This window comes from Antennarius striatus, chromosome 23 (genome assembly GCF_040054535.1).
Source record: "Antennarius striatus isolate MH-2024 chromosome 23, ASM4005453v1, whole genome shotgun sequence".
Lineage (NCBI taxonomy): Eukaryota > Metazoa > Chordata > Actinopteri > Lophiiformes > Antennariidae > Antennarius > Antennarius striatus.
Window position 1 is genome coordinate 4,282,396 of NC_090798.1, and position 23,733 is coordinate 4,306,128.

The window sequence follows — 23,733 nt, forward strand, 5'->3', positions numbered from 1 at the left end:
CCCGCCACATTATTTTATGTGGCCCGGGAGAACATAAAAAGTTGTCTAAAAATAAAAAGGTCAAAAGTGTGCTTTGACCAAAACTACATCTCCCACAATGCAGGAAGTAAACCAAATTTAACTCTGACGAAAACCTTTTGAACAAAGTTAATGTCCTAACTTGTGCTTGATGTTATTTTTCTTTATTATTATATATGGATTTCATAACCTGACAAATGAAAAGGATTTATGTTATAACAAAGCAACAAGTAAACATTTTTTTCTGTGTAACTGTTTCTTTCTGTGTTATTTAACATTAAGGAGTGGTTACATTTATTTTACATTACATTGACTTACATTTAGTTACATTTATAAGTTACATCTGGTCCTCTGAGGACAGCCATTATGCTCCTAAGGCCCGTGATAAAAATGAGTTTCACACCCCTGCTTTACAGGGTCGCCTGCATGGATGCATGAATGTGGAGGATATACAGACTAGCAGTGCACCAAAAATTTGTTTCTGAAAACCCTCTAGAGTTTTATCAGTTTGAGTCTGGGATGCATATAAAACTCATTGGGACTTTATTTAACTCACACACATGCACACACACACAACTTTTTCTTTTTTTTTTCACCACTGTGAGAGTGTGACCTCAAAACAGCACAAGCCTTTAGCTTCACGTGTGACTGGAAACCTGAGAAAGGTGGAATGACATGACTGAAAATGTAAAAGCTGCATTAAGTGTGAGCGACTGACTGAGAGAATCAAACTGCATTGAAAAGCAGACGGAAACACTGCATCAAATACGTGAGAATGATTCCGTAGCAGCCGCTGGACAAGGTGCTGAGAATGGACTTTTAGACGTGGGATTACATCAAGCGTAGGGAATCCCATCAAAGACTTGGCTGACTCTCTGCGCTGAATGTCCTACTAGGATGAACTCCGGGGAAAACATTACCTCCTTGGCGGAGGAATAAACTTCATCATTCAAGGCTAACAAGACAAGGCAATGCAGCATGCACCGATACACACGAAAAGATCCTCTGAGTGTGTATTCAAAATGAATGCATGATGGAAATAACACTCCAACATGTGGAAAATACATGCTAATACTCTTCTTACGCATACACACACACACACACATATACATCCAGCCGAGATTAAAGTAGACTAGGCCTACGCTGAAGTATTGCAAGTAGTTAAGTGGAAACTGAGCCTTGGAACAAAATTAGCACCAATGTATAGCTCCATTGTAGCTGATGCCTTACACACCAACAGGAGTCCACCAGAAACGCACACAGAGGCAAAAAGGTTTTTGGTGATTATGAGTTACTAAGAGCAGGCATGAAAACAGCTTCATTCTGACACAGGCTGAGAAAACAAGTTGTAAATTCAGTGTATTTTTTTTTCTTCACTTTTTTTAAAGCTAATAATCGCAGTAATAAAAACATATTGGAATAACGTTTGGGTCATTTCCTCTCTGACATTGAAACTTTTTCCTTCTTACAGAAGTGAGAGGATATGAGTGTGTGTGTGTGTGTGTGTGTGTGTGTGTGTGTGTGTGTGTGTGTGTGTGTGTGTGTGTGTGTGTGTGTTGTGTGCGTGTAAAAAATGCAGGTTTCAATGAAGGATTTCAGAGGACAAGACATTGCATCATGATGCTGGCCAGCATCCTCATGCTTTGATTGGCTATTTTTATGATTCTGAACATTATTTAACTCTCGCTGCATTGCTTTAGGTTTTATATTTAAAATTTAAAGACAAAGGAATAGAGTTTTGGGGACAAAGAAAAATAAAATGATGATGGAAGTTGGTCCAGAATGAAATAAGATATGAAATGGAACCATGAGCTATACTGCTCAAAATGGGAGAAAAGCAGATCCTCATCAGTGGAGTTGTGGAATCGATCCAATTATGGAGAAATATGCATAAAAAGAAAAAAAGAAAGGAGTGAGATGGAACGATTTGGTGATTTTTTGGCTGGATTTGCACTTTTCTTTGCTTTCTGAAACCCATACTCTAGGCTGCTAATGTTTCAAGGTTGGAGATGACCTACAAACACATGCAGGGAAGCTGTATGTGTTTGTAAGTCACAGTAGAGACTGGATGAAAATACTAGAGAGAGGATCATCTGTCCTTGTTGGCACCAGTCCCCTCCAGACAGAATGTGAATCAAATCAAGGCACGCAAAAAGCACACAGAATAATCATAATACTCCTACGAGTCATCCGAAAGCATCCAGACAGGTTCGGTACTTAAAGAATCTTTCACTACCAATCATGGTGGTCTTGGTCTTCTGCTGTCATCGAGCAGCATCAAGGAAAGCTGTGACATTGAGGAGTCTGGAAGGGTTTAATGCCTCGAGGGATAAAAAGAAGACAGGGCAGAGATCCCATGAAATCCCATCAGATGAGAAGAGGAAAGAAAAAGGTTTAGGATTTCATGTGGAAGATAAAAAGTTACCTTAAGATTCAAATGTGAAGCACATTTGGAACAACTTGGTATTTCTTAGACATCTCAACAGTCCCCTGCAAAAACTAATATAATAGACGATTAATATAATTTATTTTGGTTTCTCCGATTAGCAGTATTTCTTTTGACCTGGTCTCACCCCTCTATGGGTTTGAATTTGACCTGAACTTGACTTGAAATGATCTTGAAAATGACCTGGTTTGGATTGTAATTGTAAGGTCTGCAGCAACAAACAATTTATGAGTCAATATTTCCTTACAAGTGCCACCGAAAACCAAGCTCTTCTCTGCCAAACAGGCACAAGCGTGATAAAAAGAGACTAACCGGCGGTGCTTTCATATGACACAATGAACAATAAGCTGCACTCGAAAAACAGTGTGTTTGCACAGATTTATAGAGCAATCATCACAGTATGAAACTCTCTATGGAGGGATATTGTGCAACTGTGACCACCAGGAAAGACTGGAAACAGACAGAATGCACAAGAGCGGTAGGCACATCAAACATCCAGTGATGCTAAAGGCAAAGTGTAAAATGCGTAAGCAGGTATACACAGTAAAAAATACACACACAAAAACAACTCAGAGGCAGAATTAGCTTGATTAAAACATTCATATGTATCCATGGAAACATAATTACAATGCAATACATTCAAAATGGACTCGGATCTCTTCATTTCACTTTGTTGATCATTTTACTATCTGCCTCAAAGGTCGTTAAAGTCCACCCTTAACATGCATAACAAACATAATTAGAGTCCTCCTCCTCCTCCTCTTCCTCCTTCTCAACAAAACAAAATAAAAGTTCCTCCAGCAGTCTTATTAGCACTCATGTTAATTTTTAAATATAGCATCCCACAGTTTAGGTAAAAATCTCCCCCTGTGCGAGCAATAAAGGTCACACACAACAAAAGAAGTCAAGCATGAACAAAGACGGCCTTTGTTGGGGTGAAACTGTGAGACAGGTCGAAGTTAAAGCTCCCACACTGCACAGACTGCACACACTGATTGTAATGATGGCGCTCAGGCCCCACATCAACAACGGGACGTTTTCTTTTGTCTCCTGGACCAGTTTAACTTCCTGTCCTACTCAGGAAATAGACAAGGAGCCTCTCCTTGACACTTAGGGACTGTTTGTAAGTGTGTGTTTGTGTGTGTGTGTGTGTGTATGTGTGTGCGTGAATGGCATCTGTCAAAGACCTTGAAGGCGTCTGAGGGTTCCTGTGACCTCATGCTCACCGTTCTTCTCAATGTGGAAGCATTTCCTTTAAAAGTCCCTTCAGAATAAGTCTGGACATCCGTTCTTTTACTCTCACGCTCCTCTTCCTTTTCAGCTCCCCTCATAACTTTTGGCAGATTGTGTGAACTCCCAACAAAGGTTAAGATGTCTATGATGCCAAGCAGTTTGAGCAAAGAAAAAAAAAATCTCGTATAAATCTATGAAATATAGCTGTTTTTGATCTGATCATCTTTGGACTTTTTCTGCTTCCATGTTTGTTGTTTCCTATTGATTTGAATTGCTTTGAATAATTATTATTTTTTGGCTTTCAAATTAAAACCATCCTGAAAAACAAGAAGAGTTGAATTGTCATTTGACTTTAAATGCACGACATGACAAGGAACCTACGAGGATTATTTTCAGTCAATGAGTGGCTACTATTAGAGATTATGAGTCACTGAAATGGAAAAACAAAGAAACTATATACAGAACGGGTCAAAGAGAATCTAAGGTGACTCAAAAACCAGTCCTGGCCAAACGTGAACAAGTGATTCTTTTAAAAAGGTACTTTTGGGTCTAGATCTCGTACGTACTGCCATCCCCCCTTCCAGCTTACATGTTGATCTCCAGAAGGATACTGTATCAAGGAGACAGCTGGGAGGTATCAATACTCATTGGATTCATTCATGCACTTGAGTCTGTACTTGAAACTGTACTCTCTTAGAATGTTAGCGTGCTGGAAGCCATTCTTCTCTGCCTGCAGAATCTTTCACAAGTTTATGAAGGGTTTTTTAATGCCAGACTTCACTGATAATGGAACAAAAAACAGAACCTTATCACTTTATTCAATGACTTTTGTTTAAATTTATTCATCCAAAATCATTCCAAACAATGAAAATACCTTCAATGCAATGACTTAAAGGTAAACTAACAGGTTCCAACATCAAGTCTTAATCAATTAGCTATGTCTACATTTGTCCCTGGCCACAGAGTACCTCTCACAAACACAACGTGGGTCAAGTAAGCACTATAATCCTTCCATTTTTAAACATCTGTTTCACTGATCCAGCTGCTCTACTTCATCTCTCAGTGATTTTCAGAATTTACTGACAAAGGCACAGGTTTACTTGTAGGTCAAAGCGTTTGCTCGCTTCCATGGAGGAGCTTTAAGGAGTCAAACCTCAGGTGCTGCTCCAACACACCAGCACTGATAGCTCAGCTAGTTTGGCCTGTGCTAATGATACAGTTGTTTTACATGCAGAACCTAAGTTGTTCATGTTGAGATGTTATGGGAGTGTTACTTTGATTGATTTCTCCATCACTGATCAACAGACCCGTAGTTTAAGGTTGATACCGCAACATTTTTCCAGATTTTTAAAGTTTGCATCTACACAGCCAAGGTCCCAATGTCTCCATCTACATACGACCTGAACAAATAGTCATCGTTTTTTGTTTTTTTTCCCCACTTCCTGTGCAGCAGGATTTCTCAAGATGGATATTTTACTCCAAACATGACACATGATCAACATCGTACCAAAGATGTTCCGGTTACAAGACATTCTCGAACAACAGCATCATCATCATGCCAGCTGTTCAAATCCGAAGGGTTCATGCTGAACCGAAGGACGGGGTAAAGAGCGGAGCGGCTCTGGAAGACGTCACAGCTTGCAGGCACACAGTGACCACACACCTCAACAATTTACTGATTAACATCTTGTTAAATTATATTGCTTTTTCCACTGAGCTGTTCAACTGCATTCCTCACTGCTAGTTAACACAAACACTAATGAGAGGAGCATGGCATGTAAAACAGGAAATAAACTGCAGAGACACAACAGATGTATTACAATTCTGACAAATGTGCATCTGACATGTGATCAGTTTATCTTCATATGTTCTCCAAATGGGTGGATCCTTTTCTAAACGGGGGGTGAGGTGCGGAGGTCAAAGCAGTGATCACATAGCATCCGAGCACATCAGAACACCCATAATCAAAGTGTGTATCTCAGCGTTAGTGTGAAACATTGTCGTGCATGTCATCCTGCTGGTGGAAGAGGAGTGGAAAGAAAATAGAGCACTAAAAAAAAAAAAAAAACGAGCTTGCTAAATGTTTTTAAGGAACAGGTTTGACATGGATGAAAGTTTTGCCAGTCGTACTGATGCACAGGAGCGCTCGGAGAAGAAATGTTCTCAGTCATCACTTTTGAAATTTTATTTGGCAAACCATCGACCGCCGGGATTGGTACCATTAAAAGACACTTAAATACCGGATGAAATAATGTGTTATTGTACTAATCTGTCCTCAGGTGAACACACAACTTCCTCGTCCACTCCCTATGACCTGAAACCAGGTGATTGATTGGTGTTAAAACACCTGAGCAACAGAAACTGGAGACAGAAGAGGTTGATTGTTGTAAAGGAACCAAGGTTTAAGAAGCAACTAGGAGCAGTTATCAGCTCACCCACTGAATTTGATGACTCTTAAATGTCACATTAGAATCAAACATGGCTGCTCATTTTGGCTGGTCATTTACAAAACAATTGAATTTTGGGGAAAAAAAAATTCCAAAGTCTAATATTTTGAAACTGCTGCCTAAACAACCAAAACACCACTCACCTGAAAAGGACAACTTTGGCATGGTATATCATGATGTGCTGTCATCAGTGTGGCTCCAGTGTAGATTTGCTGCATTGTGCATATGCTCTTATTCTGTGTTGACAGAGTAGACTGCCCCCTACTGCCCTGGCATGCATACTACAGCATGTTCAACTGTTGTAGCTGACCTATGTGAATGGGGATCATTTTGAAATTATTACCATGTGAAGGCAAGGGATACACTTCTACATTTTAAAATCATTGTCATGTAAACAGTTTCTAAAACTCTAACAAATCCTGTGTCTTCATTTAATATCTTACATTAAATCACATGTTCAAGCTGGATCTTATTGTGAAAAAAAACCCCCAAAACCTTGGAAAATCTTGTTAAAAGCCAGAAACTGATGATCAACACTCACTGACATCTTCATCAAAACAAACCTGGCTTGGATGAACTCTTAGGCAGCTCTAAAGTTCAACCTGTTAAACTGCATCCATCCACATGTGAGTGTTTTTGTGCTGTGAGCGCTTGCAGGCTGATATTATGTGTTTCCATATGCATGTGTGTGAGAGTTTGTAAGTCAATCTGACTGGTATAAACTTGGCAGTGTGAAGGATAGACTCAGGCTACCGTGGTTTTACTGCAGGTGTTTGATGTTTTCAGTCTCCCCGCCAACACCAGTCTAAGGTGATAATGAAACAAGTACAATCCTGTCCTCAAGTCATTTTCCATCACATCTGGTGCACTTTGACCCTTCGTTAAAGATCCCCCTAAACACACATAGTTGTAGAATGCACATACGTACGCTGTCAGTGAACACTCTGAAAAAACATTTTATAATGAGTCTGATTAGCATAGCAGAGAGATGAGACAAGAGGAGGAGGAGAGAGAAGAAAATGATAATTAAAAGAAGGAGGGAAGGGGTGATGGAGAGGTGAATGAGGTTTTGCAATACAGATGCAGATGGATCTGATGGATGAAGAAGAAAGAGAAGAAAAAGGAAGACGGGGATAAAATTTGAAATGCTTGTTTGATTCTACCGATGGGTCTCAGATAAGACAATAACAGCATGAATAGTTTACAAGAAATGTTGCACCGGGATAAATAGGAAGTTAAACAACAGGAAAATAAGAAAAACAGTCAGTGACATTAAAAAACACAAATTAAAGGTAAATTAAATGAGAGAGAGGATTTTTTTGTTTCGTTTTCTTTATTTCACCAGCCTTAGAATAATTAATTAAATAATTTTGATGAGTCAGATCACTTTGTGTTTATAGATTCATCCAGGGAGCCTTTGTTCTAATGGACTAAATTTCATGTTGTGATCAACAGAATATGAGCATCATTAATGATGATTTTTAATATTAAAACATCAATATGTATCTGTTTTGTTCTCTAAAATTTTTGTTTAAAAAAGAAGAAGAAAACTTCATTCCACAATTTCATCACCTTTACCTTACAACCTGTTATTCAGAATAAGTAACTATTAAAGGCCCAAACCACATGATGACCTTTTAAATATTTGTTGACTAATTACATCTTTGGAATCATGAAACCTGAATTATGAGAAATTTTAGGACATATTTTGTAACTTTTATTCTCTAATGCAACTGAAAAACACAAAACACAATCCTTGGGGGTTCTAATTCAAACAGTCATGAAAATCAGGAGGTATGAACTGCAAAATAATGGATTTATCTTAAAAGATGTTTTATTTAGATAATTTAGCAACCTAGCAGTTATTCAGATTACGAATCTTCAAGGTCAGAAAATAGATGTGGGATGCTTTCAGCTGCAGCCTGAAAACCACAAAAGAACCCACAAAATGTAGACAGAAAAAGGAGCATTAGGAAGAAGTGTAAATTGTGGAGGAGGAAGACAGCGAAGGTCAAAGAAAATGAGAGGGAGTTGGAGGAGCGAGGACAGACCTCCGCCACAGCCCACCCATACTGCCCACACACTCACTGTGGTCAGAGGTTCACCTGCAGTTCACGTTGACCATTACAAGACCAGTCAGAAAGAGAAAGGAGAGAACATGAGACAAGTGAAGAAAGAACGGAGCCGACAGGATGGGAGGAGTAGAAGGATGGATGAAGGGAGTTCACGAGGAAGAGGTAGGAAGACAAAGTCATCATTTAGAGAATTTGTATAAGTCCAGTTTTCATACACAGTTCTATAAACTTATAAACTTATAAACCTATAAACAGATTTTTATCTCAAAAACACATTTTTACTACTGCTACTGTTTCCTACTGGATAACTACAATAACTAAAATGTGTTGTTTCAAAAATATCATTTAATTCAAGAAAGACGAAAAATGCTCTCCAGAAATGCTTGTTTTATTGATGATACTGGCATTTAATGCGGTGTACACAGTATTGCTCTTAGTAGATGTGAAATCAAATACACTGAGGATACATTCAGTCTGTGCCTCCCAGAAAAATATATATCATCATTCATTGTGGTCTGTTCATGTTGAAGCACAGACTGTGCTTAAAACCAGGTCAGACCATTTCCTACATGTTACTTTGTCAGTATAATAGGACAGAACAGCAATAACACTTACTATGAAAACCGTATCTATAGTGCATTTTGCTGGCATTGACAGTGAATGACAATGTTATCCTGGCCACACCCCCAGCAGTGATGTCATAGAAGTCATTTTATACTTGATAAGAGATCATCACTGACAAGATCGTTCAAAACCTCTAGCAGGTCAGAAATCAGTAATAAAGGTTTGAACTAATTAATTTTACTTGCAGCATTTTTTTAAATTCAGAAAAGCAAATGAACTCTGCAGTTCATTCAAAAACACATTTTTGTTTCGTGTGTTTTTTTGATTCATGCTTAGCCACAAGGAAACAGACAGACAATACATGAAGGCAGCAAAGCTTAAGCTTAAAGGCACATTGCATTCACTGACAGTAATAAAACAGTGTTGAGTCAATGATATTAAAAAAAAACCCAAGTTGCACCACTAAGGCATTTTCAGGCTTTTACGAAAATAATTCAACAACGTCTGACAGCTGGATTGTCGAAAAGCTTTTCCGTTTCGATCCTTGTGGATTTACATCAGCAGGACTTTTGAAAACTGCAACAAATTTAATATAATTCTGTTCCACCTAGAATAACCATCACCAATGCCAATGTCAGTACGCAAGCGTTATTAATAGAAGACTTTTTGTCGTATTGAAGACGCAAAATTCATCACTAGTGTCAGTAGAGCACTAATCCAACACACTTCCCTTCTGGTGGGAATGTCCACGTGTTACTGGACATTGTTCAGTCTAATACTTGTTATAATTATAAACAGAAAAACAACAGAGTTCAACTAGTAGCGTTCACTGGATTGGTTCAGATTTATTATCAGTTAATATTAATTTCCATCTCGTCAGCAGAGTCTAAGCCTGATTTTAGGATCTATCTGGGGAGATTTGAACACGGCTGATAAAGGTAGGAAGGCCAAAGACGCATCAATATCTTCAAAGACTATTTTTCTGGTTTGTGATGGTGACTCCCTTTTTATAAGCTAGTTTTAATCGTTTCTGCACCCAGCTTTAGTGCTAAGTGCTCATTCTTTTCAATATTCATCTGCTCCATGCTATCAGTAAACTATAAAGGCATCAGGAAGCAGTGGGCTTTTTTTAATTTTTCACATCAGCATATTTATTAACATGCTTACAAATGGCAATGTTTAATTTTTATGTTTATTCTGTCTGTCTATCTGTTGAATTGGTTGCTGTCAGTCACTTTTTTATTTTGTCGTGTCTGTGGACACCTTGTAAGCAGGAACTAGACAGATGATTCTCACACTCAATTAAAAGTGAAATTCAGTGTGATGGTAAAACTCTACTCTAACGCCAATTTACTGGAGTAGCGGAGTAGAGTACTGGAGTAGACGAAGCAACAGTGAGGAACGTGATGCAAAAATAAATGTAAGAAGAAGAGAGTCTGTATTCTCCTTTTAAGCCATTTAAAAGTGCATTTTGTTCTCCTAATGGTCAAAAAGATCAACTCAACAAATCCCAGATTTAACTTCCAAAGCCTTAAAAGGAGAGAAGGAGGAGCATGATGGAGAGGAGGACATGATGACAAAGACAAAATAATGGCCATCTTTAAAAAGGTGTAATAGTACAGGGCAGTAGTCAGACATTCAGGTGGCTGAAAAGAAGTAGAACAGATGACTAATTTCATGCAGGTGAAAAAAATACAAAAGAGATGCAGTGAAATAAAATAAAGTAATGAATAAAACATGATGATGAATAAGGAAAGGAGGACAACGACAAGGAACAAACAAGTGAAATTGGATGCAACAGAAGAAAAAGAGATGAGAAGGAAAGAGGAGGAATAAAGGAATGGAGGAGACATCAATAAGTAGAGGTAAACTAGGGCATTGAGGAATAAGCATAAAACAGATGGGAGAGGGGTGAGGAGGAAGAATGACAGGAATGACAGAAAAAGAGAAAGAAGTGGAAAATGTAATAAAATTCAGGAGAGATTTAGGAAGAGGACGCAAAAAGAGGAAAGGAAATGGAGGGTGAAATGGGGGAAATGAGAAAAAGAGTAAGAGTGGAATAAAGCAGAAGAGAAGGAAAGGACAGACAGAAAAGACAGGAAAATATAGAGCGCTGAGGAAGAAGAAGTCAATTTTGATGGTATGAAGGATTGACACAAGGAGGAAGAAGAGAAAATGAAGTGTAGAATATAAAGAAAGGGAAGGACGCTTCGGTTTCAATCTTTAACTGCAGAGAAAGTGAAAGTGTGACCTGTGAGATAACACAAAACAAATCACGGCTAAAAACACCTCAGCAAGATTCCTGACTGCATTTGAATGCAACATGAATAAAGATTTATTTAAAAGCGGTGACATACAGGAAGCTGAGATCGTTCTTGGGTGCAGCGATGCAGCTTTTGGTGACTAGACAGACGCATAAATACGTAAAGGCACAAATGAACAAACCCTCACACATCTCAGGAGGCGTTAGTGGACTTCAGGAACTATTGCTCATCATTTTTATGTGTATAAAAAAAGTAAACTCATCTGAACAAACAGAAGTTTAGTGTAGTTTTCACACACTCTCATCAACATCAGGAGTTTCAACACAAAAAAAAACATGAAAATTCTGCCTCATTTCACTTTTAGAAGTTTTTGCATCACATCAGCTTGGCTCTTTCTTTTCTTTGAATCATCCCTTCATCACTCTCCTGTCTTCGAAGGTCCAAAAGGTCCCACCATCTTCATGGCAGCATAGTTCTGATGGATGAAGACGTGGTTATTTTCATTTTCATCTCAATGAAGCTAATCCGTTTTACTGTCCATTTCCTGTTTCAACATTTACTACACCACACAACCACAAATTTCAAACTTACCGGGAAGGAGTAGAGGAAGACCCCGAGGAAGAGTATGATGAAGAATAAGATGATGAAGATGATGATGACCCACTTGAAGCGCCGCCATAGGATGAACTTTAGCGTCTTAAAGGGGGAAGAGAACCACAGGAAGGAGGTCTCTGGACGCCTTGGAGGAGAGAAGAGGATGACAAACCACGATTGTGAGTTGGAGTGTCTGTGAAGTTGCGTGATTGAGACTCACTGAGGCTCCTCCAGGTGAGGGTTCATGTTGGGCTCATCCCTGCCGCAGCCAGCCGGTCTCTCGTCCTGCTCCTGCTCCGTCACGATTTCTAGAGACATCTCGACCTTCCCCTGAAGCAGAGACAACAGGTCTGTAAGGCTTGTCTCATGAAGAGGCAAAATATTTAGAGAGCTAACTGTTTTAACATTTTACAAGCAGAAAATGCTCATATCATCTCATTTCATTGTATTGATGTCAAAATTATTCATAAATTGAAGATTAAACCCCTCTGCAGAACATGATTTCTCATGATCAACTTAGAAAATAATGTTGATGCTTTGATGATATGATAACATATCCATTCAACGGTTTGGATGTATCTTTGTTTGTTTTGCTCACAGCGATGATCTTCTCTCCGTTCTTGTCACAGGTGCAGGGCCACCAGCCTTTGACAGTCTTCTGTTCAAACAGAGACACCAGTTTATTGGCGGGCTGGTCCAGGAGCTGCAGGTTACACTTTTCTGGAGACTTTGCCGGACGCAGCATGTGGTTCAGGTCCATCGCAATGTGACCTAAGGAAACATTGATGACGCATTTGTGAGGATAAGAGGAAAAATTTTGATGACAGGTAGGTGAACACATGAGTACATTAACTAGGAGAACTAAATTAATTAAAATTAATACAATAATCTAATCTAATTAATATAAAATAAAAGAAATTATAAAATGTAAAAAAAAAAAGAGTGCTGCCCGTTTCTCTAATTGATAACTGATAAATTGATTGTCTCTAAGGAAAAGTCAAAAAGTTGTGTGCTGCTAAACTGATTGACACGTTACAGTTTCTCCTCTTAAATATCCTAGGAAAGATGGTGTTGTCATAGAATTCGGTCGTCAGTGTCGTTGAAAGCGTTCATAAAATTGGTACTATGTGATCAAGGTAAAATCCCAAATTACTTTGCCTCACAGCAGACCAATAAATCACCTTTTTTTTTTTTTTTTAACCTTTTATGATTTTTGAGTAGGTGGACAAACAACTATGTAGGAGATTAGCCAGTCCTAGAGACTACAAGTGTGATTGAAGTGTTTTTCCAGAGCTTCAGTCTGACAGTGTGATGCAGGGAAAATGACTTTAGTCTGACCCTCACACCACACCAGAAGATTAACAGTCAGCGGTCCAGACTGACGAGCTGTGGACAGGCAGGAATGGAGAAAATGCTTTGAGGTAGCCACACACCCTTTGACTGTAGGAGACCAAAAAAGTCAAGAGGGAGAAAACGCTGCAGCGGAGACAGATGGTGAGAGATGAGAACATAGAGAAATTCTTCTTTACAGACCGTCATCCCTCCTTTTCTTGAAAAAGGAAAGGAGGGATGGAATCAAGGATGGAGTGGGAAAAGGGAGAGGGTTGCTTCACGGGACGGGGGCAGCATCAGGAGGTGGGAGTGGTGGCAGAAATTTGACAGACTGACTTCTGGAGAAGAAAAAACTAAGCTGAGCCCCTTCCTGACTCTGAAATGTGCCAACAGGGTGGAAATGGACAAGCGTTAATTCAAAAGATAAATGTTATCGCAGTAGTTTGTCCATACGCACATGTGGTTCCTGGATGGATTTACCACCCAAATGTTGGCCAAAAACCTGGAAAAACTGTCTAAATGTCATCCCCAAAATGAATTAACTGAATTTCTACAACCACAAGGATTTAATAGGTAGTAATCTGGGAAATAAGGATCCATTACAGTAATTATTTAGAGTAAATTTAAACTGAAAAATGGTTTGATATGGCTTCCATTTGAACTTTTACTGTAGTTTAGAAAGTCAAAAACACCATAATATATAAGATACGAAGAGCGTCAGAACTGAATCACCTCTGCTAACTCTGAACTGAAGGAATGCGATGTATCACAAAATAAAACAAAACTTTATCTTTGAGATATTTTTACAGGAAAGGCTGTGAGAAAATCTGTAAGAAGTTTATAAGTTAATATTGTCAGGTTATATTATTAGTAATAGATGTTGATTTTCATGTAGAATAAACACACAGGAAATAGCACTTTACAGATTAATAGTCCAATCATGTTATTTTTTTTGTACTTTGGGATGAACTCTAAACAAAATGAGTAAAACTATCGAAAAGTAGAAGAAAATTATTGATAGAAGAAAACAAACACACAAACAGCGTTATATTTTACCAAGGTAGTCGTCAAAGGAGAATTTGTCATTGTCCCAAATCTGGATGGTCAGTTTAGGAGCCAGTTTAGTCTCAGCTTTATCCAAACTCCAGAAATGTTCCTGCAAGCACAAACAAAAGTTTCTGTCTCTCTGTTACTGCGCGCCTCAATTAGAAAAAATAGAGTCTATAAATACTGACAATATTCTGTAATCATCAGAGAATGAAATGTTCAAACATGAAATGTAATGTGCATTAAAAGAAAGGATTTTAGTTCACAAAGATATTTTGCGTACAATACGCCTTATTTATTTCGGTAAATTCTGAAAACTACCACTCATTATTAAATTAACATGTAAATAACCATTGTGGGGAAAAAATTATTCACCACTACAAACAATAAAACACAACATCCAGTTGGCCATGATCATATGTGATATCCAGACCAAATAAACATTTAAAGAGACATCGTAGATAAAAGATAAATGAATTAATTGTCCTGATTTAGACTAAAGAATTATATGATCTTCATGATATTCATTGATACTGAGAATCTAAAACTACAGCAATGTATTCAATGATTATTTCAGGTCTAGCTTTTTATTCAATTTTATTCAACCTGGCAACATCCATATTTTAAAAAATGATTGTGTTTTTAGATTATCTGTTTAATCGGCTGCTACAGACACAACTTACATTTTAGTGTATTACAAGTTTATAGAAGTACAGTTACAGTTTGAGTCTGAAGGTGAAATCCACAGCAAGCAGAGTTCGGGGAACACAGTGGGTTGTCTGAGATGAACTAATGGAGACAAGTGTAAGTGCTGATAGAGCTCTTGATCAGCGCCTGTGACTCAGTCATTATTTCACCAGCAGTCGAGGTTCTGGCCTGTCTTTCTGGCTCCCTTTCTGTTTTCAGTTCTCCACCCAGTAGAGCTTTTATTCCTTCTCAGCCACTCGCTGATTGAGGATGCTGCTTCGAGGGAGCGAGCGCCACCGTAAAGCATGTCGGCTGCAGACTGCTAAAGAGGCTCATTTTCATGCCAAGAGAAGCAAATGACAGGCGAGTAGTTATTCAAGTTTTCACTCAGATGTTATTTTAGCTCTTCACTAGTTGTTTCTGTTGAGTCTGGGATTCAACATTTAATTCACTTTATTAATTGTAGACCACCGTAGATTTTTTCGTGCTTGTCTATTTATTTGCTTTGGGATTCTTTGGTTAATTTTAAGCAGCTTCAATAAAGAAAAAAATGGCAGAATTAAACATCACACAGAAGACTGACCCTCAGTCGAGTGTTATATTCCTGCCAAGGGTGAAGATTCCTGCACAACTTGTACCAGCAGACCTGAATCTCCTCCAAAAACCATAAAATAAATCACACTCGTGGATATGTTTCTCAAACTGTAGGAGACGAGTGAAAACTTCACAATCCCAGCTGGTAGCACAGTGTTTCTTACCCTTTTTTAAAAATTTTTTTTAACTATGCGATGTTAAAATATGTAATTTGACTGAGCAAATCTAAATCATGAACTGGATCTTTACCAGTACACCCTGGTGCAGATCCAGTCTGAGACTTTATAACTTGTTGTCTAACTTTATAAATCAGTTTTAATTTTTGGAAGCTACTTTAAAAACTTGGTTTCTAACTTTAAGAGTAGGTCGATGATATCATTTTGATTTTGTGTATAATACTAAACTAGATTTAATTATCTAATTCACTTACTTTACACTGTACTGAGGTAAAGGACCTGTATAGAGTACGGCTTCCTTGCACACAGAAAAAAGATAATCTGACTTTGATTCTTGTGAACTCAAATAATTTTGGTTTCCGAGCTTATTATTTGTAACAACGAGCTTTATGTTCTATTTTTTTCCTTGTGTCGTGTTGCTGTCATGTTCATCTTTTTTTTTTTACCTTCTTGTCAACCACACATTGCTGCTCCGCTGGTAAATAGTGGAAAGGAAACAGGAATCTATAATTGAAGTTTCCCTCTCCACCCAGGGAGCGGTAGTGGACGTCGGTCTTCTGTTTGATGTGTTCATGTCCATCTAGCCAGCTGAGAAAATATAGATATTTATTTTATAAATTAGTTATTGTGAGTTAACTAATCTGAATTTACAAATAAGAGATAGAGAAAAAAAAACTCTCTTATCTTACCCTTTAACATAAATGTCGCTCATTTTCTCTCCACTGATACTGATATCATCTAGGATGACATCACTAGTGTTCCAGATGATGCAGCGCAAGAAGAACCTAAAAAAACAAACATGTGATCAACAAATTACTTATGTATTGGTGTAGACTTTAATCACATACCTCAGTGTTATGACTGATGAAAAATTCATCACCCACCAACATGAAAGTAATATTTATTAGAAGGAACATAAAAAAAGTGTTCCCTGATGTTAAAATTTGTCAAAAATGTGTGTAGGTCACATGGGATTTGTTTTCCATGTAAATTTCATAAACACCACTGACACCACAATCCAAGTGGGTTCTTATTTATTTTTTTGCTTTTTGCGTAAAAAGGGTTCAAACCTGAAAACAGAAAATGTAAAATTTCACAAGATTTATTGTCACACTTTGATTGATTGACTGACTGACTGTCTGAAAGAGTAACTGACTGATTGATTGATTGATTGATTGATTGATTGATTGATTGATTGATTGATTGATTGATTGATTCCCTCTCAAACTAACAGTGCACTGGATTTGAGAGGCGATCCTACTTCTTAGCCTTGCGTGGCATGATGTTGAACGGCGGTCCCGGTGGTCCGAGGGACTTGGGGAAAACATCCACCCACATCATCAGACGCCCCTGATGGAAAGAACCAACAACCAATCACAAGAAGGGAAAGCACAAAAGATGACATGACGTATTGTCTGAGAAACCAAAGAGACCGTTTCTGACAACGTGAGCCTTGCTCTACCTGCTCTATTTCGGGCTGCAGGGGGCTGTACAGAGGTCTGGTCTCCACATGTTCCGGTACCAAACCTATTTTCCTCAACATGTGAAGGGACAGTCGCTCCTTGATTGGACCGAGGTGATGTTTAGACACATTGCTGTCCTCTGATAGAGACACAGAAAATATAAAGCAGGAACGTGAGGCTGGGGTGAAGGTCATAATGCTGTTTGTAAAAACTTAGAGTGGAGAATGGAAACACAGAAGAGTGGGTCCTGTGCAGTCTCCGCATCAGAAACCAATGGGGAAAATACCAGGTGACTCCTAGCAAAATTAAAACATCAAACCCTCGTCAAAAGTATATGACTCTGAACTTTGAGTCACCTTAGTTAGAGGAAAGACTGAGGGGAGGAAAGAAAGGAATGAATGTTAAAGGATAAAGGAAAGGAAAGGAAATGTGACGAGAGGTCAAGAGATGAAGAGAAGATGAGGAAACCCAAGAGGCCGCGTGGAAGGAAGGTACAGATGAGGAAAGGTAAAGTCAAAGTAATGGAAGAAAGACGTTCATAAAGAAAAAGAAGTAAAAGATGGCAATCACACAAAAGGGGAGATACAAGAAGACAAGCAGATTACAGAGGAAGAGAGAAAGAATGAAAATCAAGAGAATAATGGAGGGAAGATGAGACAAAACTAAAGCAGGAGAAATTCAAAGATGGACGGAGGGATGGACAGACAGATGGACGGATGGATGGATGGATGGTCGGACAGACAGACAGCTAGATAGACAGTAGCGCTCAGTAAACGTTTTCTGATGGACGGCAGGCTGACTCACGCAAACCGCCGTAACTGTGGAAAGAAAACGTGGTCCGGCCCTTCACTAATCGACGACCACGATGTTGACGTTGGCTGACGAAAACACACAAACACACACACACACACACACACAAACTCACACGCACACTCGTAGTCATGCCATAAATCACCAAAGCAGAAACCATGACCTTACGTTGCACCAGGCTCGGAACATGTGTGTGCTGGGCTGAAAATTAATCTTAAATATTTATCTCGTAGTTTTGCCTTTCAGGTGGTCCTATGATTTAAGTCCCCTCCATCTTCCATTTCCTCCCCCTATCCACCCTCTCGAAACTCCTACAGTTTTAGAAGCAGAGGATGAGAGAAGGACGCGTATGGAGATGTTGAGAAGAGAAGAGTGAATGAAAATGAAAATGGGAGAATCAATCACCAAAATGTTCCCCAACTCCTTCATGTTTAACAAAAATCTATTAAGTATTTCATAACTGGTATAAGACTGGGAAAACTTTTATTCAAGCCCAACTTAACACATGCTTCACAACTCCACCTGGTTTCACATTAATACGTTACACAGGAAGAAAAATCAGACCCATGTCCAACAGTTTTTATGTATTCCTACAAAATAATAGAAAGAAATGATTGAAAGAGAAGGAGAGAGGGGGTTATCTAGAGGAAGAGAATGATGTTTTCATTCAAATGTAGTTTAAATTCTAGTTGGACTCTAAATACTGTAATACTACATACAAAATTGTGTGAAGCGAAACACAACTATCGGGAAAATATAGGTAGAAGAAGTAAAATCAGGAAAAACGGAGGAGAAATGGAAAGGAAGAAGAATTCTGAGGAGAAACAGCTTCTCAGGATTAGTTATAGTCGAAAAAAAATTGTTTGAAATTCGAAACAAGTGTGAAAATTTGTTTTAAAAAAGCATGTGGAACAAAACATAACATGGACTGAAGTGACAGCAGCTTTAAGGAGAAGTCGCCATTATTTACTAGATCACAAAATGATCTCATATCCTCTTGTATGATTTGACAGCCACAGGTAAGACGGACAGGAAGGGGAGCAGCTGAAATGTTGAAGGAGGAAAAAGGGGTGTAGTGGGACAAGAGGGTGGGGGTGTTGGGGTGAGAGTAGAGTGAAAGAAAAGGCAACAGAAAAAAGGTAGAAAATTGGAACAGAAATGGACGAGAATTAAGAAGAGAAAGACAGATATGGCCGGAGTGGGAGTTTAGTGCAGAGTGATTTATTTGCTGTGAAATTACTCAGTGTGTAAGAAGCAATACACACACACACGTACACACACACGCACACACACACACACGCACACACACACACAAGCACACACATAAACACTCACTCCTTGTGCAAATGTATTAAAGAAAAGGCAAGTTTAAATCTACAGTAAAACAGACATGATTATGAATCTTTAGTCCGGTTTTGACTTTCTAGATACAAAGTCACAAGAAATTGTTGCTCACATCTTATTCTTAAAAACGACAACGTGTGGTGTGAGCGTTCAATATCAAGTTGCCCCCATTGTACTATATTTCTTTTTCACATCTCAATCAAGGCAAATAGAAATCCAGGGATGTCACTGGGACATACCCCCAACCTGACGTCAGAAGGTGGGGTGTAGCAGTCAGGTCACATCCAAAAACATATTTGTCTGTCTCTGCACACTCTCTGGTGTTGACTGGTGATGGCATCATTTGGGATTTACTTCTGGTGATTTATGATGGTGTGTAACTCACCGAGGTCTGCAGCCGAGTACTGGTCTCCTCTGAAGTGAGCAACGTCATCCTGGTAGACAGGCTTGGGCAGATTTCGCCGCTCACACAGTCTGTAGAGCAGCTGTCTGGGTGTCAGCTGGTCGCGCCACTGGTTTATCCCTGATCTAATGGGCGAGAGACATGAAGAGATAGAGTAAGAGAGAGAGGGGGCTGAGAAGGACACAACCGGTTTTAAATAGTGAACGATAATTGAAATAAACAGAATAAATGAGACTTTATTCATCTCTCTACTCACACGCAGTAGGACTGAGGAAGGCCACACATGGCTCCGTATTTGGACAGGAAGCGGTTCTCCAGGTCGATCACCGTTTCTCCGATCTTCTCGTCTTTGGTCAGCATGTCGTGGTCGTACAACATCACCCGTAGGTCCTTCTCCAGAGGGAGGGAACAGGTGAGCTCAAACATCCTGAGAAGAAACAGAAGGAAATCTCTGATAAAAGTTGTGTGTAGGAAAAGACAGAATTGAAAATAAAATTGAAATTGATCTTTTTCATGTAGGTTTAGATTTTGAGTTGTAATTATTTAAATCTGCAGGGTAACCAGCAGCAGAAGTTTTGAAAAAATGTTTTCAACACAGAGTTGAGATATTTATTAGCATGAATGAAAATTACTTATAGTTATACTTATAGAGTTACTTATAGAGTTATACCAATTCCAAACATCAGCCGTCAGTCTTGTCGATGGATAATAATCTAAATCAGCAACAAAACAAGAGTCGAGTTGACATCCCAAACCTTCCAGTAACCACATCTGGCATCTGATTGGTACATTTTCATCATGTGACACTTTCTGTCGCCCAAAGTTAGGTCCTCAGACATCCAGTAACGTGTTATGGTTTGAACATGACATTATATCAATGTAAAATGATAAATACCTAAAAAATAACACATAAAAGCCACACACAACACTTTAAAGTGACACAAAACAAGTAATGAGTAAATATGGAACTGATCAATCACTCTATCTATGAAAGTGATCATCAGAAGCTGCTGTTCACTGGTTTGTCTGAGCAGTTTCACAGCTTACGGGCTGAACACTGTAAAGCTGTTATTGGTGTAAGCGTAGCGACCCCTACTGGAGTGGAGAACATGAAAAATGGTCCACAGGGAGAGAAAGAAGAGAAATGAAGAGCATGAGGGGAAAAATGATTAGATAGTGAAAAGATATTAGAGAGCTCATGATAAATCTGTCAACCTTTTGAATTCAAGCAACAATGCTCCTAGTTTCACTCTACACTATGTGTCCATGGAAAAGTTTAGTTTCAAGCTGAGTAATGTGTTTGGGCTGGAAAGAGAAAGTTCACCCATCATTTCACATGTTAAATGAGGATGAGAATAACTTTCTTCAGGGTAGCAGCCCCGTTTTTAGTTTTCAGAGTTACCAAAATTGCATGCGATGCAGTTAAACTTCAGACCTTCAGAGGAGAGAGAAGCCAGAAAGCAGCCAGGTGACAGGTGGCTTTCCTTTGAGACTCAGATCATTGGGGAATACAGAAATACACCATGAAAGATTGGAAGCATCGGGGCCTTACAGAGAAATGTAGCACCTGGTTTAACTTGAATGTGAACACAATTCCTGGAGCCAAAGCTTTTTTTTTGTGATTTTAATCAGCCACTAAAATTAAAAACAGTGATCAGTTCTTGGTTATAAATGAGGTTTGAGGATTAACAATGTGAGATGGACTGAACCTTCTACTGTGAACACGCTCATAGTAAATGCCAATTTGGGACCAGAATTTAATACGTACTTTCCAAAGACGGGGTCCAGAGTACAGGGGATGTAGTTTTCATGGTCGTTCACACTCTTTTTCCCCAAAGTAATCTTCACATAGGGATCACACTGAAAACACAAGGGGCAAACAAACTTTATGTCAAATACTTTGTTTATTTTCTGTCCTGATCGTTTCTTTTACTTGTTCCCAATCTGTCAGGACAATAACCAAAAGTGATCTATCCTAATCCTCTCTCACCCTTCATACCTTCCCGTTGGTGTCTTTTGGCTGCAATCCTTCAGCCTGGATGATGTAGACTCGCACCAAACAATCCTCGATGCCATTGGGAGGAAGCTTCCTGAACTGTCTGGGTGGAGCAGGGTTGGAGGGGTTGTCCGGCAGTGGGTAGATCTTAAACATACCCTAGATAAGTGGGGGAGAGGGGGTGTGGGAGGCCAACAAAGACACAGTTACAGGAGAGAACTACATCATCTACCTTTGGTTATACCTTTGTGGTGACCACAAATTGGTTTGCACAGTCAAGATTTTACAGAGATCAAGATTTTTACCTTGAACTCTCCGACCACTGAAGGGTCTTCACCTTCATCCTGAGTCTTCCCTCTGTACAGTTTGAACGTCTGACAGAAGTCTGAGAGTCCTTCGAAACCCTCGACCTTCTCTAACTCTCGGTCATACACCTGAGGAAGAGGAGAGAAGAAGAGGAGCTCAACATATCTGATACAATTATGCTAAAGTCATCCTACATCCCCTGAAACCTCATAGATTTCTTGCAGCATTCAGATATAAAATTAAGAGATTGACAAAAAATTTGAGTTGAAAAAGAAGACAATGCGAATATGAAGAGAAGAAGAAAAAACAACACTGGAAAATTAGAAAAAGAAAGGAGGATCTGGGGAAGAGAAGCAAGATGAGGAGGAAAATAAAGTAGAAATGGAAGGAGACAGAAACAAACTGCAATGCATCAATACAATCTTTATTATTATCAATCAGGATTTTCTGGATAACACATTGTTGGATTTGAACTGGAGCCAAACACTCAACATGCACAGACACACACACACATACACACACATACACACACACACACAAACACACACACACACACACACACACACACACACACACACTAGAGGAGCGCTTGCACAAGACAACTCTGTTGTGCATGTGTATATTCTGTATCTGGGCAGGGACGCCTATGTGTCAAAGTCACAAAAAGATTTATTAATTTTCATTAGTGATATTTGTTTACATCAGTAACACACAAACACATGTTCCCTCATTCTTTTCCTATCATGAAATAATGGCAGCTCTGCAGCCAGTCGCTGAAAAGCTCAACTCCCAAGGAGCGCGCTGGAAACAATGGTTCACTTCAGCATCACATTATTACTACGAGTGCTCCCAAAACTGCAGGACAATGAGGAAATATTTGATGACACAATCTCACTGTATTGATCCCTCATTTATTTTATAATGTAGGACTTAAGCAAGACCATGAAATCAGTAACTTTAAGACCCTGAGAGGAGAGAAATGAAGGGTCTACAATTTGGGTGGACAAGTGGTGAGGAGTTGGAAATGGATGGTGAGGATTTGTATGTGTGTGTTTGTGTTTGTGTGTGTGTGTGTGTGTGTGTGTGTGTTGAGGGGGATGGAATTGGAGAAAGAGAGAGTGAAGGGGTGTAAATGAAAGTAAAGCAGGGAAACAGCGGTTCAGTTCACCCCTCCAACACCAGAACAAAAACTGGGGGAGCAGGGAGAAGACGGGGTTGGAAACACAAAGGGTTTAAGGGCTGATATGATAAACACAAAGGAAATTGATTCAAGATCCTCGTTCTTTACAAAAACACTCACAGCTTCGCTGCTAGCAGTTCAATCAGAATGATGCCACTCAAATCTGTGGGGTAAATAAAGCCAAAGGCTGACGGCCTCAACGACAGCTTGTAGTCTCTTCATTGACCACCATTTTAAAATATACATTTTTACAACTGTCACCAGGACACTTAGATCTGAAGACAAGGTCAATCAGCACATCGCTTAAGGGTTTAAATGGAGAGTCTTTCTGTGATGCCTACATCCCTAGTGTATAAGCAATATGTCATAATGCTTTATAAAGCTGTGCACCACTTAGAAATACATAAATGATTTCTGATGCACCACATCTATAATAAAATAACAGAAATGTGAGGCAAAAGATGACAATTATACTATTAACCATTGCTGGTTTACATTTTTAAAAAAATCATTTTTTGATTGCTGTGAGATGGATGGAGGTGTGAAAGTCTTCTAGAAAATGGGAGGCTGCTAAACAAAGATGATTCTGCAAACTGACTAAAGGGAATTCAGCAAATCTGCTTTCAGCAAATCCATTACCGTTGGGAGGAAGTTAGTAAGAATGTGAAAAAAGGGAGGGGTTGAAAAGTGTGGGTGAGAGGTAAACCTAGTCATACCAAGGATGGAAACAGCAGCATCTTTGTGACAGAAGCAT

At 39.0% G+C, this 23,733-nt stretch overlaps 1 protein-coding gene across 4 annotated transcripts in view; it reads right to left on the reverse strand.

Annotated features, from left to right (window-relative positions):
- Positions 1–8,588: 8,588 nt before the first annotated feature.
- The window catches only part of dysf (dysferlin, limb girdle muscular dystrophy 2B (autosomal recessive)), a 61,690-nt gene continuing 46,545 nt past the window's right edge, over positions 8,589–23,733 (reverse strand). For all 4 annotated transcript variants that reach the window (XM_068307593.1, XM_068307597.1, XM_068307598.1 and 1 more), the window contains 14 exons: positions 21,799–21,927; positions 21,497–21,652; positions 21,266–21,357; positions 19,754–19,924; positions 19,480–19,622; positions 16,940–17,079; positions 16,739–16,827; positions 16,167–16,262; positions 15,924–16,065; positions 14,030–14,129; positions 12,240–12,412; positions 11,862–11,971; positions 11,639–11,786; positions 8,589–11,522 (listed from right to left, as the gene is read on the reverse strand). In XM_068307593.1, the coding sequence (XP_068163694.1) occupies positions 11,466–11,522; positions 11,639–11,786; positions 11,862–11,971; positions 12,240–12,412; positions 14,030–14,129; positions 15,924–16,065; positions 16,167–16,262; positions 16,739–16,827; positions 16,940–17,079; positions 19,480–19,622; positions 19,754–19,924; positions 21,266–21,357; positions 21,497–21,652; positions 21,799–21,927 (1,746 nt within the window). In that variant the 3' untranslated portion in view covers positions 8,589–11,465. The remainder of the gene's footprint in view (positions 11,523–11,638; positions 11,787–11,861; positions 11,972–12,239; positions 12,413–14,029; positions 14,130–15,923; positions 16,066–16,166; positions 16,263–16,738; positions 16,828–16,939; positions 17,080–19,479; positions 19,623–19,753; positions 19,925–21,265; positions 21,358–21,496; positions 21,653–21,798; positions 21,928–23,733) is intronic.